The 15,011-nt window shown below is 37.6% G+C and overlaps 1 protein-coding gene across 3 annotated transcripts in view; it reads left to right on the top strand.

Annotated features, from left to right (window-relative positions):
- The window catches only part of DPYD (dihydropyrimidine dehydrogenase), a 336,246-nt gene that overhangs the window by 195,152 nt on the left and 126,083 nt on the right, over positions 1-15,011 (top strand). For all 3 annotated transcript variants that reach the window (XM_085068147.1, XM_085068146.1, XM_085068148.1), the window contains one exon: positions 10,321-10,485. In XM_085068147.1, coding sequence (XP_084924273.1) covers positions 10,321-10,485 — 165 coding nt within the window. The remainder of the gene's footprint in view (positions 1-10,320; positions 10,486-15,011) is intronic.

The following is a 15,011-nucleotide window of genomic DNA, read 5'->3' as shown; positions in this document are numbered from 1 at the left end:
CTTAATTTGGTCAATGAAGTACACTTCACAAGTTTTGATCAGTGATTAAAGGATGATATTACCTAACAGCTGAAAATGAACTAATATTTTTAGATGTCTGTAAAAAAATTAATCTGTTAAGGCAAGCTAGGTTTTTGTTGTCTAAATCCACTGTAGTCCCAAGGGTAAGCATTATAGACTGAAGTACTGTGTTTCAGTTATTACGCATTAATTTTCCACCTTTGGGAATGTACACAGGTCCTTAGAAGCCATGGCACAGAAGTTTCAGATTTGGAAACAGATCAAAAGCTGCAATCAGTGCAGATATTTTATTTATCCATGTACTGCTATTTTATTCCATTCTCTTGTCCTCAAATCATTAGCATTGCATCATTTGCATCATGGTTTTCTGTTCTTGCGACCTCTTACTTAAAATTAATGAATGTTTTGAGGCAATTACTGAACATTTTTCTCATCAGTCAGCTAAAGCAACCATTCGTTGATTAGGTAGTTTACTATATCAAAACACCGAGACCCAACAATCGCAGAATCATTTAGGTTGGCAAAGACCCTTAGGATCATCAAGTCCAACCAATAGCCCTGAACTGCAAAAACAGATCCAAATGTGAATGTCTGCATACAGATGCAACTTTCTTTCAAGAACTGTAAGTTCTACTTCTCTCTTCTTTGATGGGTGTAGTTTTGACCACAATGCAGTTTGACAGCAGAAATTTAATCATGTCCTACTGCTTAGACCTTTATCAGAAAGCTGATAAAATGTGTGCTCACACTGAACGGTAGCAAGGAATTTTTCAAATGTCCTTCATTTTTTTTTTTTTTGTTCTCTCCTCTCCATCCCTCACTTCCCTGTCTCTCACAGAGAAACTGATATAAAGCTGATGAGAATTTGGATTTGCTTTGAAAGCATCTTTTGTTCAAAGACTAATTTTAACCTTGTGATAGAGATTGCTTTTTGTATTCTGTTGAATGTGATATCAAGCAATTGTTTGTCAAGGCAAAGTGCTGTAGGACATAACGCATTTTAAAAATTATCTTTTGTAATTACAGTAAAAGTGCCCTTATATTCTAACACATGGAAAACAAGCAAATATGTAAAAAATGAGAAAAAATATTAAATGTTGTCATTGTAAAGCAAAATGGCCTTGTATTGTAAGAAGTGGGGTCTTTTTAAACTGCTCAAGCAAATGTAATTGTCATCAAAGATCAAATATTTCATTTTCTTATGAAATATTCAACTCAACTAGAAAATATTTGTAGATTTGACATAAATATTATAGTTGCTATTCTATTTTGTTTTACTTTTACACATAATTTGTATTGCATTTGATTCTCCTAATTTATTGTTTTAGGGAGCTTAAGTTTATAATATTGTGACTTGCAGACAAACTGGCGTGTCAGAATTACCAAAGTTTGGAGGATGGCTGTTGTTTTAAGCAAGGGCGGCAAGTTAAGCAAGTCTATTTGACTTACAGTGGGGATGGGATTGTTCCACAATTATTCTAAGGTAAAGAGAGTAATTTTTTTTTTTTTTTAAATAGAATGATCTAGCAAGATTATCTAAAGAGCTTGGGATTTTGCTGTCTTCATCACAAGTTATCAGGACTGATGGCTTTCTGTCTGGGAACTGCATTATTAAGGAAGGTGTGCTGAGCAAGCAGCAGTGATAAAGCTTAGGTAGAAATGAAGTTCGGTGTCTGTAAATTTTGAAGTTTCTCATGCATTCTCATGGTTAAACCTTAAAGCACTAATGAGACAGTATAGAAAAACATCAAATATGTGGTAACTAAACCTCTAACTTGTCATTTGTCTTTCACGCAATATGAGTGGTTCAGCAGTTTTTCTCCGAAGTCCTGACACATTGCTTTTTCTCTTATGGGGCTGCAGTTTTCTGTGCTAACTTAGTGATATGGAAAGCCAGCTTACTTGCTGAAGCGCTAGTGTTAAATTGGTTTAATAAACACAAATGTGGTAGTTTAATGTTGTAAAAGCATTTGTGAGGTAATGGTCTATTTTTAAAAAAAACAGTATGCATAACTCAGCTTATTCAGTTAAGAAATAGAGTAGAATATTAAGGAAGATTTACAAGCACTGTTTGTGCTCCAGACTTCTGGAATATAAGTACAGATTTGGATACTTTCATCTTTGCAAACAGAGGACAAACAGACATTGAAAGACAGATAAGAATATTTTTAAGGAATCCTTTTTCCCTCTATCGCGTAATAGATCTCGTATGTAAAAGCTGAAGAAGCACAATTTGTAAGTTAGAGCAAGGTTCCTTTTCAAGATGTGTTCTGTGCTAATGGAGAGATCAGCACACATGCTTTAAATAACCAATGTGAAAAATTCTGGAAGGCTGAGGAAATAATACATTTTTTAATGCAGTTCTTATTTTGGTGAAGAAACTTAAAAATAATTATTTTACATCATATTATCATTATATACTCTCTGTCTTCAAGAGAAGGAGAGCAGTGAAGAGGAAAGAGAGGGCTAGGTGTAGACTACATTCATAAAAGCAATGAAAAGAAAGAGGTGTCTTTATGGTACTATATTTCTCATACCTGGTGGTGGAGAGATTAGAGCAGTTTCTGCATGGTGGGATGTACTAAGATAAGTTTTTCTGTCAAAGTGGTTTTCATTTTTAAAAAATGCTTCTGTGTGCACTGAGGGAAAAAGAAGGAGAGAGTGAGGAAGTGACATGGATGAGGTTTTGTGCTCATATAGGAAGAATTAAGTCTGGCCTATTACCTCAAAAAAAAAAAAAAAGAAAAGAAAAGAAAAAGCTAAATGCAGGTGTTACAAAGTCAATAGGAAGCATTGTCTGCAACATAGCCGAGGTTTGTGCACTGGACAGTATCAGTCAGTGGCTACATCAAACCTCCTTGGGCAGAAATCGTAAGCAGATTTTCTTGCCTTTCTCCATGAGCCAGCAAGTCTTCCTATGTTTTGCAAAAATCCTACTCTGCTACATAAGGTCTTCATGGTTGTAATTGTTGGAATGGTTTTGTGTTTGTAGAGGTCCTTGCTGTGCATTTATCTTCCAGTTCAGCTGGAAAAAAATCTGACTTGGGAAAATTCAGGAGAGCAAGTGAGTGCTTTAGGCCTCATAAAAGAAAACCTGCAGAGATGTATCATGTCTGAGTTCTGATGGAGAGGAGGGGAGGAACAAGTCGGAAAGGTTGTATAGGAACAGTGCTGTGTGCAGTGGTATTGTTGCTTCAGGTTTCACTTGCCTTTTGTGGATGGTTAAAACTCCAGAAGGGGTGATACTAGACACAGTCTGGCTAGACAGCTGAGTCACAGAAGAGGCAAATCATCACAAGACCTTGAGTGAGAGTTGGCAGGGAATTACGAGGACATAAGTCTGTGATGCCATTTGTATCTATGAGGGTGTGCAAACAGCAGTGAGCCAGATTTCCAGAATGCTTTTAACTGCTGTGATATTAGGCAGAAAAAGGCAATGTCTCCTTCTCGGTATTTTCACATAGGTGAATTTGTAATAAAGTTCTACTGTAATTAGGGAAAACTGAATCTTGATATTGGGGGGTTGATTAAAGCATTTAGAAGATGAGCTCTAAAAACATTTCACACATACTGGATTTTGAAGTCTATGCAAGCTTTTCAATATCTTTTTGGAATGTTGGGGAGAAAAGCACATCATAATTTGGTTAAATAACTGCATTTTTCAGCTACTGTACTTCGTTATTTAATTAAAGAAGGTGTTGAACATAGTAAGGTAGAAACTTGCATTTGGGCTGGTTTTTTACATTACAGTTTACTGTCTACTAACTTTAGGTATGCTATTTTGACATACTGCACTAAAATTACCTTAATAAGGTATTTGTTTAGATCTCTCCTTCACAAAGAGGCCATTGTGGCTGCTTTGCTGCTCACATTGACATTTAGTGAGCAGCAACCCCTGGAATGTACAGATGCATACTCCACTTGGCAAGTAAAATGCCCTCCTTCCCTAGAAGAAAGAAAGGTCAAATAAATTAACTTTGTTAGAAATAGTAATCTGCTCACTGTGTTTAATCTTTTTTCCCATATTAATGAAAAGAAACTGACAATGGTCACTAATTCCTATCTGCTTTCATAAGTTAAAGCTGAGAAAAGCTTAATTTGAAATATGAAGTGACTTTCAGTGACTTTGGGGGCCAGTGCTGCAAGGCAAGTTCTCTGTGTCTCTTAGAAGTCTCTCAGAGTGAAGAAAACTTATGTTAACACTTGCTACAGCATGATTAAATTTTTTAAATCCAAAAATCTTATATGAAACCTTAATTGTACTGCAGTTATTTACATTGCAGAACACCTGTACTTCAGGAGGAAATAGTTATACAACTGCTTAATATATTAATTACAGCTACAATTAATTTCTTTCCATATCCAAAATAAAAATGCCCAGGTGCTCTCTTAAACAAGTGTCATGTAAAAGAGGTGATTTTTTCAAACCCTTTGGGTTTGATTAGTATGTCAGTGCCCCAGGAAAACCAATACCCTTTGTGCCCAGCCATTCTGTCAGTGTCCCATTATGGGGACCCTTCACTGAGCAGTCACTGGATCAGAGGGCAGCTTGACTGACGTTATTTAGGGTCACACACCAACAGCATAAGAGACAGCCCTTCCTGGGGCTCCACAATTGAGTCTATGACCCATTGCCACCAACTGCCAGCATCCTTGAAGGACTCCCACTAACAGCTTATGGAATTACGTTCTTTATTAATAGAATAGAAGATTGTGACAGGTTAAAGTTTAAAAACTATTGGTGGTAGTATCTGGCTGCAAAGTGGTTTTCAAAGCAATATATGGATAAGCTCTCTAATTCCTAACAAAAGCTCGCTTGAGATAATCAGTGTACATAAAAATCTAGTTTTACCCCACAGCCATCCCTGCAGGGGAGAAGACAGGTCCCTTTGATCCCAGAAGTTGTGATGGAGTCTTCTCCCCATTTTTAACTTACTTTTATACTATTTTTTGGTTTTGGGTGGAGCATGCATTGTGTGTGGGAAGTCAGACATGTTGACTGCATTCCATCCAGCAACCATATTTTCTCCCTGTAATTTTCCATACTGTTATAACTGTGACTGTATATTTCCACTCCACATTTGTTTGATCCCCCCTTAGTATGTACTCTTAACTGAAATTTTTGTAACTGTCCCGTTTTCTTTAATTTTATCCCTCTTTTCCGCACAGCAACCTTGTTATTTCAAGTGTTCATTAACATACTGCTAGCTGAAATTTTGGAAAAAATGGGCAGAAAAAGAATGTTTTGAGCTCTTCAAATCAGTAGAAACACATCAGAGCTCTTATATGAGAAATCATACTGATTTATTCTCTTGGTTCTTTTTATATTGTTATATTTCTTTGCTTGTATTTGCCTAATATTGCTACATCAACTGAATAGGCATGAGGTGGCATACCTCTTGGGAGATTGCTTTCAACTGGCCTCTTAATATGTTTTTCTCCAAGTACTTTTTTTTTTCCCTAGTTTCTGGGAGACATGATTATGAAATAAAAAGTGAACTCAGTTAATAAAGAGCTGTCTTCTTGGCTCCCCTAAAACAATAACTCTGAGAGAGAGGTGAAAGGCTTGATTAATATCTACGTGTCATTAACTTCCATGGCCTCAGATGACAATGTTAATATTCACAATTTGAATTATTTCTCTGCTGATTAGTTTAGGAGAAACACACAATGGATGTACTTATCACATGATCTAGCACTGTGCTCAACAGCCCTTTGGATCCCCTAAACCTTGACATACCCCTGCTGTCCTGCTTTCATTGGTCACTATAGGCAGCATGGTTGGAATTTTACAGTAAAAAAATCTGTGGCAATTACCAACTGCAAATGTGGACAGTGTGAAGCAAAATAAATTTCAAAATGACTAGTAAGGTATGGACTGATATATTGATATATGCCTTTATTTAAATTTAGCTGACTAAAAGCTGCTGAGTGTCTGGACTTTATCTTTAAAATGTTGTCTCAAATCTCCCAGCCCATTAGACTTAAGTAGTTTAGAATTCAATGATCTGATTGCAGAGTTCAGAGATTATTACAGCAAATGGGGCCTGATCAATGCCTTGGGTCGTCTTTTCAGTTTGTTAATTAATTAATCAACAGGAACAGAAATATATGTGTAATGCAAATTAACTCAGTCTCAAGTTACTAGAATACCAGAATTAGTCATACACAGAAGAAGGGAATCCAGAAGCAGAAGGATATCAGCGCCTTTAGCTGTGTAACACCACTTTCTTTGGTGATGTCCTGAGCTAGAGATGTTTGCAGGATTAGTGTGATTGTTTCTGTGTGCTCTCCTGGAGAAATGAATAAGCTTTTGGGGCAATGGAAGAAATTCAGTAACTGACATATTCATGATTCACAGTTGGCCCTTGAGTCTAGTTGTTGTCGCTGTTTCTTTTCACTTACATGAACCCCCAAACCAGGTTGGTTTGCTGTAATCTAGTACAGAAAACAGTTTCCCTAATCCCCAAGTCTACATTACATTGCAGTATTTCCCCATGACACAAAGTAATTTTATGTGGTATTTTCTGTTATCTCTGCCAATTATTTTTTCAGTTTGTTTTTTTTTCCCCCACATCTTTGTCTTTTAGCACGGATAGATACAAGCTTTGTTCTCCCCTAGTTGCTCTTTATTAAAAGTCTTCTATCCTTGATCTTCAGAGTACATGAAAGTGCTGTGCTATTTTTCTCAAGGACCATACATTGCCTCCCTTGAATGAGGGAGTTAGATACTTGATTGGTTTTGGACATTGGAGACATTCTACTATTCCTCTGTGTGGACCTCTCCTTTCACCTGCGTGCAGGAACTAGACCAGCTCATCACTCAGGCCATCTCTTTGTTTAGAATCGATTGTTTTTAGGTTCAAACCCTGAAGTACTTACTGTCAGGCTTCTCACTTCTGTTCTCTAGTGACTTTTTATGCACACAGTAATTTTTATGAACAATAAAAGGGTTGTGTGCATAGCTGGGATACAAGGAAAAAGTTGAGATTTCAGAAAGAAAAAGGAATTATCAGTGCCAGTATTTGGCTTCACTATTCCTAAAACCAGGAAAAGTCAGTATTCAGTTAAAACACCAGAATTTAACAGCAATAGCAATTGGCCAGCCACCAGAATTTCCTGTCTTAGTGAAACAACCTGTCGTACCATGTAAAACTGAGTCCTAAGACCAAGGGCCATGAAGTTGACTAAGCCCAGCCAATAGATCCTTTGCCCAACTGTCTCCTTGTTCAGCTTTGTCATAGCCATGGCAGGAGACAGAAGATGAAGAGGTTGGTAAGGCAAGTTATGTGTAGGTATTTCACACTCATCTCAAAGAGACAATTTTCTCTTCTGTCACTTGTATGATTTTATTTTGTATGTGCATAGACAGATTCCTTGAATCATCACATAAGTTATAAATTCCATTTTGTTTCCATGAACTGTGAGTCTCTCTGTGTCTGGGGCTGTCATGTGCTAACAAGAGACAGGAGGAGTGCCAGAGTGTCAGTCATTACAGACTCTCTTCATCTAGTTTACTCTGAACTAGGAGGGGCAAATGAGGAATAGGATCTTAAATAAGGACAGCATATCCTCCCAGGAGGAACCCAGACAAAGCAGGTAGGTGGTAATGTTTGGATTTCAAAGCCAGGAAGGATTTTTGGAAGCAGAAACAGCTTGGTCAGGAATGACAAAGTCATGCATGGACACACCAGAAAGGTCTTTTGACACAGAGGCAGTAGGGAGGCAGTGAAGCTGCTTCTTCATTGGTAGAAACTGATGTCTGTGCTGCTGGGGAATGGGAGGGGAAGGTCCCTGAGCATCAAAGGGGATCTCACAAAATCTCAAGGAAAATGAGATTTTTTTTCAGTGAGGAAGTGTAGGCAGAGATGTATGCGTGTTTACTATTTCATATGGCTCTGTGTATCTCTTGTGGTCATTAAAGTGAAGAATGACTGCTTTTGAGAGTTTGCCAAGTCTGTGCATTACCTGATCCAGCTTCGTGAGATCCTGGAGAGATAAATTGTCACTCAGATGTTGACTATACCTGAGCTCCAGGAAAGAATGAGTCAAAGCCATTGGGCTTCAGCAGCAGTTGCAGGGTCTAAGCTAGGGTCTCTCTTTTTAGAAGGGAGAAGAGATTGCCTGGAGCCCCAAGGCAGGTAGGAAAACTTCAGAGTGCTTTTGCATGGAAGCAGACAGAGGATTTGAGAGCCTCACAAGAGGTATAATCTAGGCTGTAATATCTCAGTCTTCAAATTCTTACCTGTAGTAAAATAAAAGTGTCTGAAAGAACACCAAGGCTTGCAAGCAGTATGATAACAAACGGTACCATCGGTGGCTGCAAGCACTATCTGGCAAACACATGCACACAAGCGAGCTGTAAAATGGAAGTCAGACCATGCACATCATCATAATTTGCACTAAACCCAGGAGTAATAACTCCTATCAGCAGACAGGCTGTTAGGTCAGGCTTGGTGCCATGCTGCAGGGTCTGCATAGCTGCTGACTGCTTTGCAGCACGGGAGAAGGCAGCCCATGGTGGCTTGCAGCACAGTCACAGTAACTCCCAGCTGCACATGGCTGTGTGCACCCTGTGCCTGATGGACTCGGGTGGGACTGCCAGGCACTGCCTGTGCGTGCTTCCTCACAGGACAGGATGGCCAGTGTGCATTCACAGCTTTCTAAGATGAAGTCAAAGCACAGGCTCCTCCGAGGCAATTTAAAAGGAGTGAAATGCTCAAGAGGATAATGTGGAGCAAACTGATGTAAATGGTTCTTCTGCATAAACTGCAATTTTTGTAATTTGTTTAGGGAGCAAGGGGAGTGCATTTTGCTGTATGGTTTTGCTTCGCATAAATTCAGAAAGTGTTCTGAATTATTTTTTTCTGAAAATATGACTTAACTGTTGAGAGGGAGGTGAAGCTTTTGTGATGAAGGGAAAATATCATAATAGAAAAATTGGGGATTAATGTGGTGTCCATGTTCCAGACTTATTAGGTCTGAAAATAGATGAACAGAGGAGATTACCTTGTATGATTTTTACATATGTAAATGGACATATAATTATCTATCAATATAAAATATTACTGCATATTTACTGTATAATAATTAATTTAACTTTATAAGCAAATTAAGCTTGCCTCAAATTTACATACAATGTGCAGAAAAGTCCCTTTATCCTCTGTAACTGCAGCATTTGGCAGATTCAGGAATAAATAATCTTTTGTGGCAAGGGTATGCCTTATCAAACATATGCAGATCAGTGCTAATTAATGCTAATTAAGGTTTCCTGTCTATCTAGCTGGAAAAACGTCCAAATGTTATGAAATCCAGTTAGTATGCCTATTACCCTAATTGTTTTATATGGGATGGTTCTTAATTAAAATATGTAAATTTACCTTAATTGCTATATACTAATAGAGGTTCATGTTATCTCACTAAAAATGACAAGATGGTGAGGAGGGGTACTTAAGCAAATAATTCTGATACGTTTGTAAATAAATGACCTTTACTCAAAATTATTTTTAATTGGAAATTGGCAAAAGGAACATTTTGCCATCTATGTTTCTCTTTAGTTTTAAATAATGTCAGAATTTACGATTCTTTGTTAATATAGATCTGGTGACATTGCAGCTTAATTAAGACTACTAAACAAGTCAACATTTTGTGTGTTTACTGTATGTTTCAAAATTGTTTGCTAACCTCACATTGACCTTCAGAAATGTCATACTTTACAATATTAATCTTTATTTTCCCTATTTTTTTTGGTTTATGTTTTGATTTTTCTCTCTTTTAATCACATGGTATTATTTGTGAGGTTTGATGCACTGGTGTACTTCTGCTGGTGCCTGGCTGTGCCTCTGCAGCAGACAGGCTGGAGAGCTTCACTCTTTGAGCTTCACTGTGGGTGTGGGACATGGATTTTGGTCACCTTTGGGGAAGATAGTTCCCATGTCTGCTGGGACATGACTGAGGCCCACACAGGTTTCTACACAAGGTCTTGTATTCCCTCTGCCCATCAGAGAAGTAGTATTTGAATGATGCTTGTATGGCAGTTCATAGGTGTCTCATATTGGTATTTTCTTTATAATTATCATACAATTTCACACACAGATTAAACATTTTTCTTCTCTGCTGTAAAAGATTTAATTGGAAAATCTGCTAATTTAGGGAACTGCCGTATAGTTGTTGCTTTTACTCATAATAGCTGTAGATTTTTAAAACACCTGGTACATTTCAGCTTATGTTATATAATATAAATCATCGACATATGCCTCACTTTGCAAAATCAGTCTGAAAGTATTCCCTGTTTTTCAGGATATTGTGACCAATGTTTCTCCAAGGATTGTGCGTGGAACTACTTCAGGTCCTCTGTATGGCCCAGGCCAAGGCTCTTTTCTAAACATTGAACTGATCAGCGAGAAAACAGCAGCATATTGGTGTAAAAGCATTACTGAACTGAAGGCTGACTTTCCAAACCATGTAAGTGTCACTCAATCGTACAGATGCAACATACTTACCTGGAATCTCTAGTTTACAAATCTTTGGAAATGCACATATTTAGTATTTCTTCAGTAGAATGCAAATTACTTTATTGACGTATGAGTACATTGTTAAAAACCAGAAAAGCCCATTCAATTAATATTTATGACAGAAAATTCTGTGAAATTACTGTTATGCAGAGGACAGTCATGATTTTTAAGTTAGGCTGATGTTTACTTTCAAATAGCTAATATTAAGGTAAAGAGTTGATCCCAGTGTGGATGCTTGGCAGTTCTGTTGTAAATAATTTTGTAATTAAGATCATATGTAATTTATAATAAGATTTCTTACTGTGAATTGAATTTGATCATAAAATGAATATGTGTCCTCATTCTTGAACCAAATGTGAAACATGCTTATAGTATTTTTATAAGCAATTGAGTGCTCTAGGTGAAAAAACCCAATACTTAAATTTAACTTCACTATGAGGGTAGAGTTTTGTTAGAGCTTGTTTGACTCTGGGGAATATCTGTCTCAAAGGTAATAATCTCAGTTGGGAGCAATGACACCAGCTAGTTGACATAAATGGTTTTCAGCTACTGTTCTTGTGAATAAGAACAACAAGGTAGAATGTAAAATTCTCCTCAGTCCTTATCTCGAATGGATAGAGCTAGAAATCCCAGAACCTGCATATCTTCTGTCCTCAAGTTATTACCTCCATGGTTCAGCTATGAGCAAAATAAGTGGACTTTCTTGAATATACTGTGAAGATAATCAAGGGTTTTTTCCTTATTCCTGGTGTTTAAATGTGCACATCAGCAAGCATAAAAGTGTTGAAACATTTCATATAAGTGCTGCATGTTTAATGTCCTACTTAACTATGGATGGACTGTGTGTTTCTTTGCTGAGATTCTTGTCACTTTATTTACTGTGACTGAGCTTCATCATCGTGAAAGCATGAACCAAAAGTTAATATCCTATTCCCTGGTTTTGATTTTAAAATCCTTTGTCAAAGTCCTGGATATTGCATGCAGGCAGACTGTTGGCCATTTCTGCTTCCCATTCTGTGGCAATGCTGTCCCAGTGCAGTCTTCACCAAAAATCCCTCACAGCACTTTATGGTTAAGATCAAACCATTCTCTTCTGTGAGGGAAAGCACTAGCAATATTTCAAAAGGAAGATTTGAATTTTCTGAAACCTAGCATGGTGTGTGGGATGAAGAAGTCCCACTCTTCCAGAGTTCCTGGGGTGAACACCTTCTGATCATCCCTCATTATATGTGAGTTATTACTTTGAGAATGTGAATTCAGTGTCTGCATGTTGGCTATGGCTGCTACTGTGGCATCTTTGAGGTTGGTAATGTCTGCGTGGGCTCAGGGGAAGCAGCACCCAGCAGTAGACCTTGGCATTGCTTACAGGGATTTTTAAAACATGCCTGTGAACTCATCTAAGAACTGTCATATAATTATAATGGTAAATTTGTTTCTAACTGAAAACAGATTTTTTTCACCGAGGAGAAATCTCTTGGTGTTTATTTTGAGATATTCTGTATAATTACAGCTTGCAGAATTTTCTTCACCCAGTTGCTGTTCACTCCTCTAGAAAGGCTTTTTCAACTTTGCGTGTTTTATTAAAACCAAAACCAGCTTCTGAAAACTGTTTGGGTAAACTTAATTAACAACCAAAGAATTACATGTTCTGCTCAAATGAAGGCCAAACAGATGAGGATGCAAGTGATTATAGTAAAAAAACTTATCTTACTAAGGCAAATTTTAAAAGCAAATCAAAACTTACACATAATTACTTTTGCAGTGAAATACAAGTAATTTAGGGTAGGATTTATGTTACAGATGAAAAGAATATGAACAAAATAGCCACCTCACTAGCAGATGATCCAACAACAACATTCTATCTATTGGGAAGAAGCAAACCATAAAGGGCAGCTAAATTCCCCCAACAGAGGCTAAGATGTAAACTGAAATTTGCAATGAGCTGTGCAAAAGAGGACCACCAGTCACAGCTCAGTGGGCAGTGTCACTTAGCTGTGGCATGTTGCCTCTATGAATCAGGAACTGGCATCTCCTTTGTGCTGTCTTCACCACTGTAGTGGGTGGCCTCATTCTTTGGCTTTTCTGTCTCCTGATTCTTGCCTGTAGCTTGCAAATATCTCTGACTGGCAGTCTTTCCTGGTCTCCTCTTCTATTAGCTTCTCCCTTCGACCCCAAGTCCACTTCAAGTGGATTTTGTGTCTGGATTTTGTATGTTAGCTGGTGAAGTATTATCAAAAGCTGCTTACTAGGGTCAAACTACCACAGATGGGAAATACATAAAGTTGTCAGTTTATGACTAGGGCCATAATTGGGACACGCAGTGGTTGAAGTGCTTTAGACAGTGGGGTAAAAGAACTAACAGTGATCTCACAAGTCCCACTTTCATATTTTATTCACCAAGGAGGAACCTGATAATATGGTGTGTTGGTGTACTTCAGCCAAAATGTGGCTGGAAAAATGATGGTTTATGGTATATTCAAGAAATTAGTTTACCTAGGAAATATAAATTTAGCCAAGTAGAACTCACGTAATGATATGAACAGGACTGGAAACTCTGGAAAAAAAAAACACTTTTGCATTAGCAAATGTCTACAAAATGAAGTCATTGGGAAGTGGCTGAGAAGGTTGAAAGAAAACGTATAAAGCCTTGGAGGAGAGCTTACTGCTAAAATTTTGTATTCACATACTTGACAATAGCTACCATCTGGCCATTATCTGTGCTGGGAGCTGTGAATATTGGTGGTGGCAGTATGTCTTGGTGACCTGGTAAAGCAAGGAGCTGTAATCTCTTCGGCATTTGCACTGAGGAGAACGAGCTTGAAAAGAGCAAGGTTTGAAAATAGTAAAATACTTCTCTGCAGAAAAATGTGTACTGAGGTTTCACTAAGAAAGTTATGAACACAGTTGCCAAATAGTCTTTCTACGCCTTCCTGTAATCGGTGCCCTGTAGATGATAATAAGGTAAGCAAATCAATTAAAAACCTCAATATGCAAATTAGTTTTCATCTGAAGTATGTGCAGGAGGTCACAGCAGTACAAAGAAGGGTTTTGACAGGACACTTCACAAAATAGATGGCAGGGAAACTGTCATTCCCTACCAGACTAAGAGAAGTCCATCACAAACAATCAAATGTCTGATAAATTTGTACTGCAAGAAAGAACTGGGATCTTGGAAGAAGATGCCACATTGAATATTTTTCAATATTGCTATGTTAGTATACTGAAGTCTTAAAAGTAAGTTTTTGGCCTGCTAGCTCAACACAAACGAGTTTGATCTCCTGAATGACTCTGGGGAATGTACACAGGATACCAGACTGTCAGCTGTGACACTGAATCTGCGATTCAGGTATCAGTGTCATGATGCGTTGAATTGAGAAACCTTTTCCACTAGAAACATTAAGTACTCTTGGAACCCCAAACTAAGCTGAAAACTCTAATCTTAATGTTTGTTCTGTTGCTTGTGGAATGTTGCTGACAGTCTCTCTGACAGTTACTCAGCAGAGAGCAGCTTTTCGAGGCTGAAACTGTTAAAGATGTATTTTTGTTCAACATTTTGTTCAGAATGTCCCAGGAACACCTGTTGGGAGTAGCCGTGCTAGAGAGTGCGTGAGAACAGATCGCTGGATCCCTGGCTGATAACCAACTTCTTTGTAGCACTGGGGGGGTTTTGTTGATTTTTGATTTTTTGTGTTTGTTTGGAGGTTTTGTTTCAATCTCCTGGAATGGTGTAATTAATTTTTACATTATGATTTTTTTTTCTACCATAGAAGTATGAAATAAGGCTGCTGGTTGTGTTTGGATTTGGTGTCTGTGGGTTCTTGGGTTGTTTTTCTTTCTTTTTGGTTTTTTTTTTTTTTTTTGGTTTTCATTGGTTTTTAGATTTAGATTACAAACCCAAATTTGATTTAATTCTACCCTGTGAGGATAAGAGAAGATAAGGGGCTACAGAGGAAGAAAAGTACAATCTTAACAGTTTAACAATCTTAACAATGTTCAAAAAGATGAAGTTATAAGGTGAATAGAAACAGACTTGAAACAGTTATTTGGATAGTTTGCGTGGGGAGGTTTAATTGGTTTTCCAGTGTGATCCCTGAAGTGGTGTCCTACATGTCAATCATATGTGTTGGGTCAGCTCTGGTTTTAAAAACAGGTTTTCTCTACAGACTGGGAACAGCATTTATCTGTTTATATAAATCTTTTTCCTCACTAAGTCTGCACTAATAGTAGACCCTATAATCTTGTTACTGAGAGGATTTGACCAGATATCTGAAATTGCTGTAGATCTCATTCAAGACTTAAAATTAAGGGACATTAGGTGGAAAAATTTTTAAGATGCAGAGGAATCATAGACTTCACAGCTTTACTGTGAGGAGGTCAAAGTTGGATTTCTCACTAGAGGTATTAGGAATAATTTGTTTATTTTTGCAGGTATTATTATAGCTTTTGCTTTTAATGATGTTTAGAGGCCTGTGGGAT

The sequence above is a fragment of the Lichenostomus cassidix genome, chromosome 8 (assembly GCF_008360975.1).
Source record: "Lichenostomus cassidix isolate B80296 chromosome 8, HeHo_3.0, whole genome shotgun sequence".
NCBI lineage: Eukaryota > Metazoa > Chordata > Aves > Passeriformes > Meliphagidae > Lichenostomus > Lichenostomus cassidix.
This window is presented reverse-complemented; position numbering and strand designations above follow the sequence as displayed.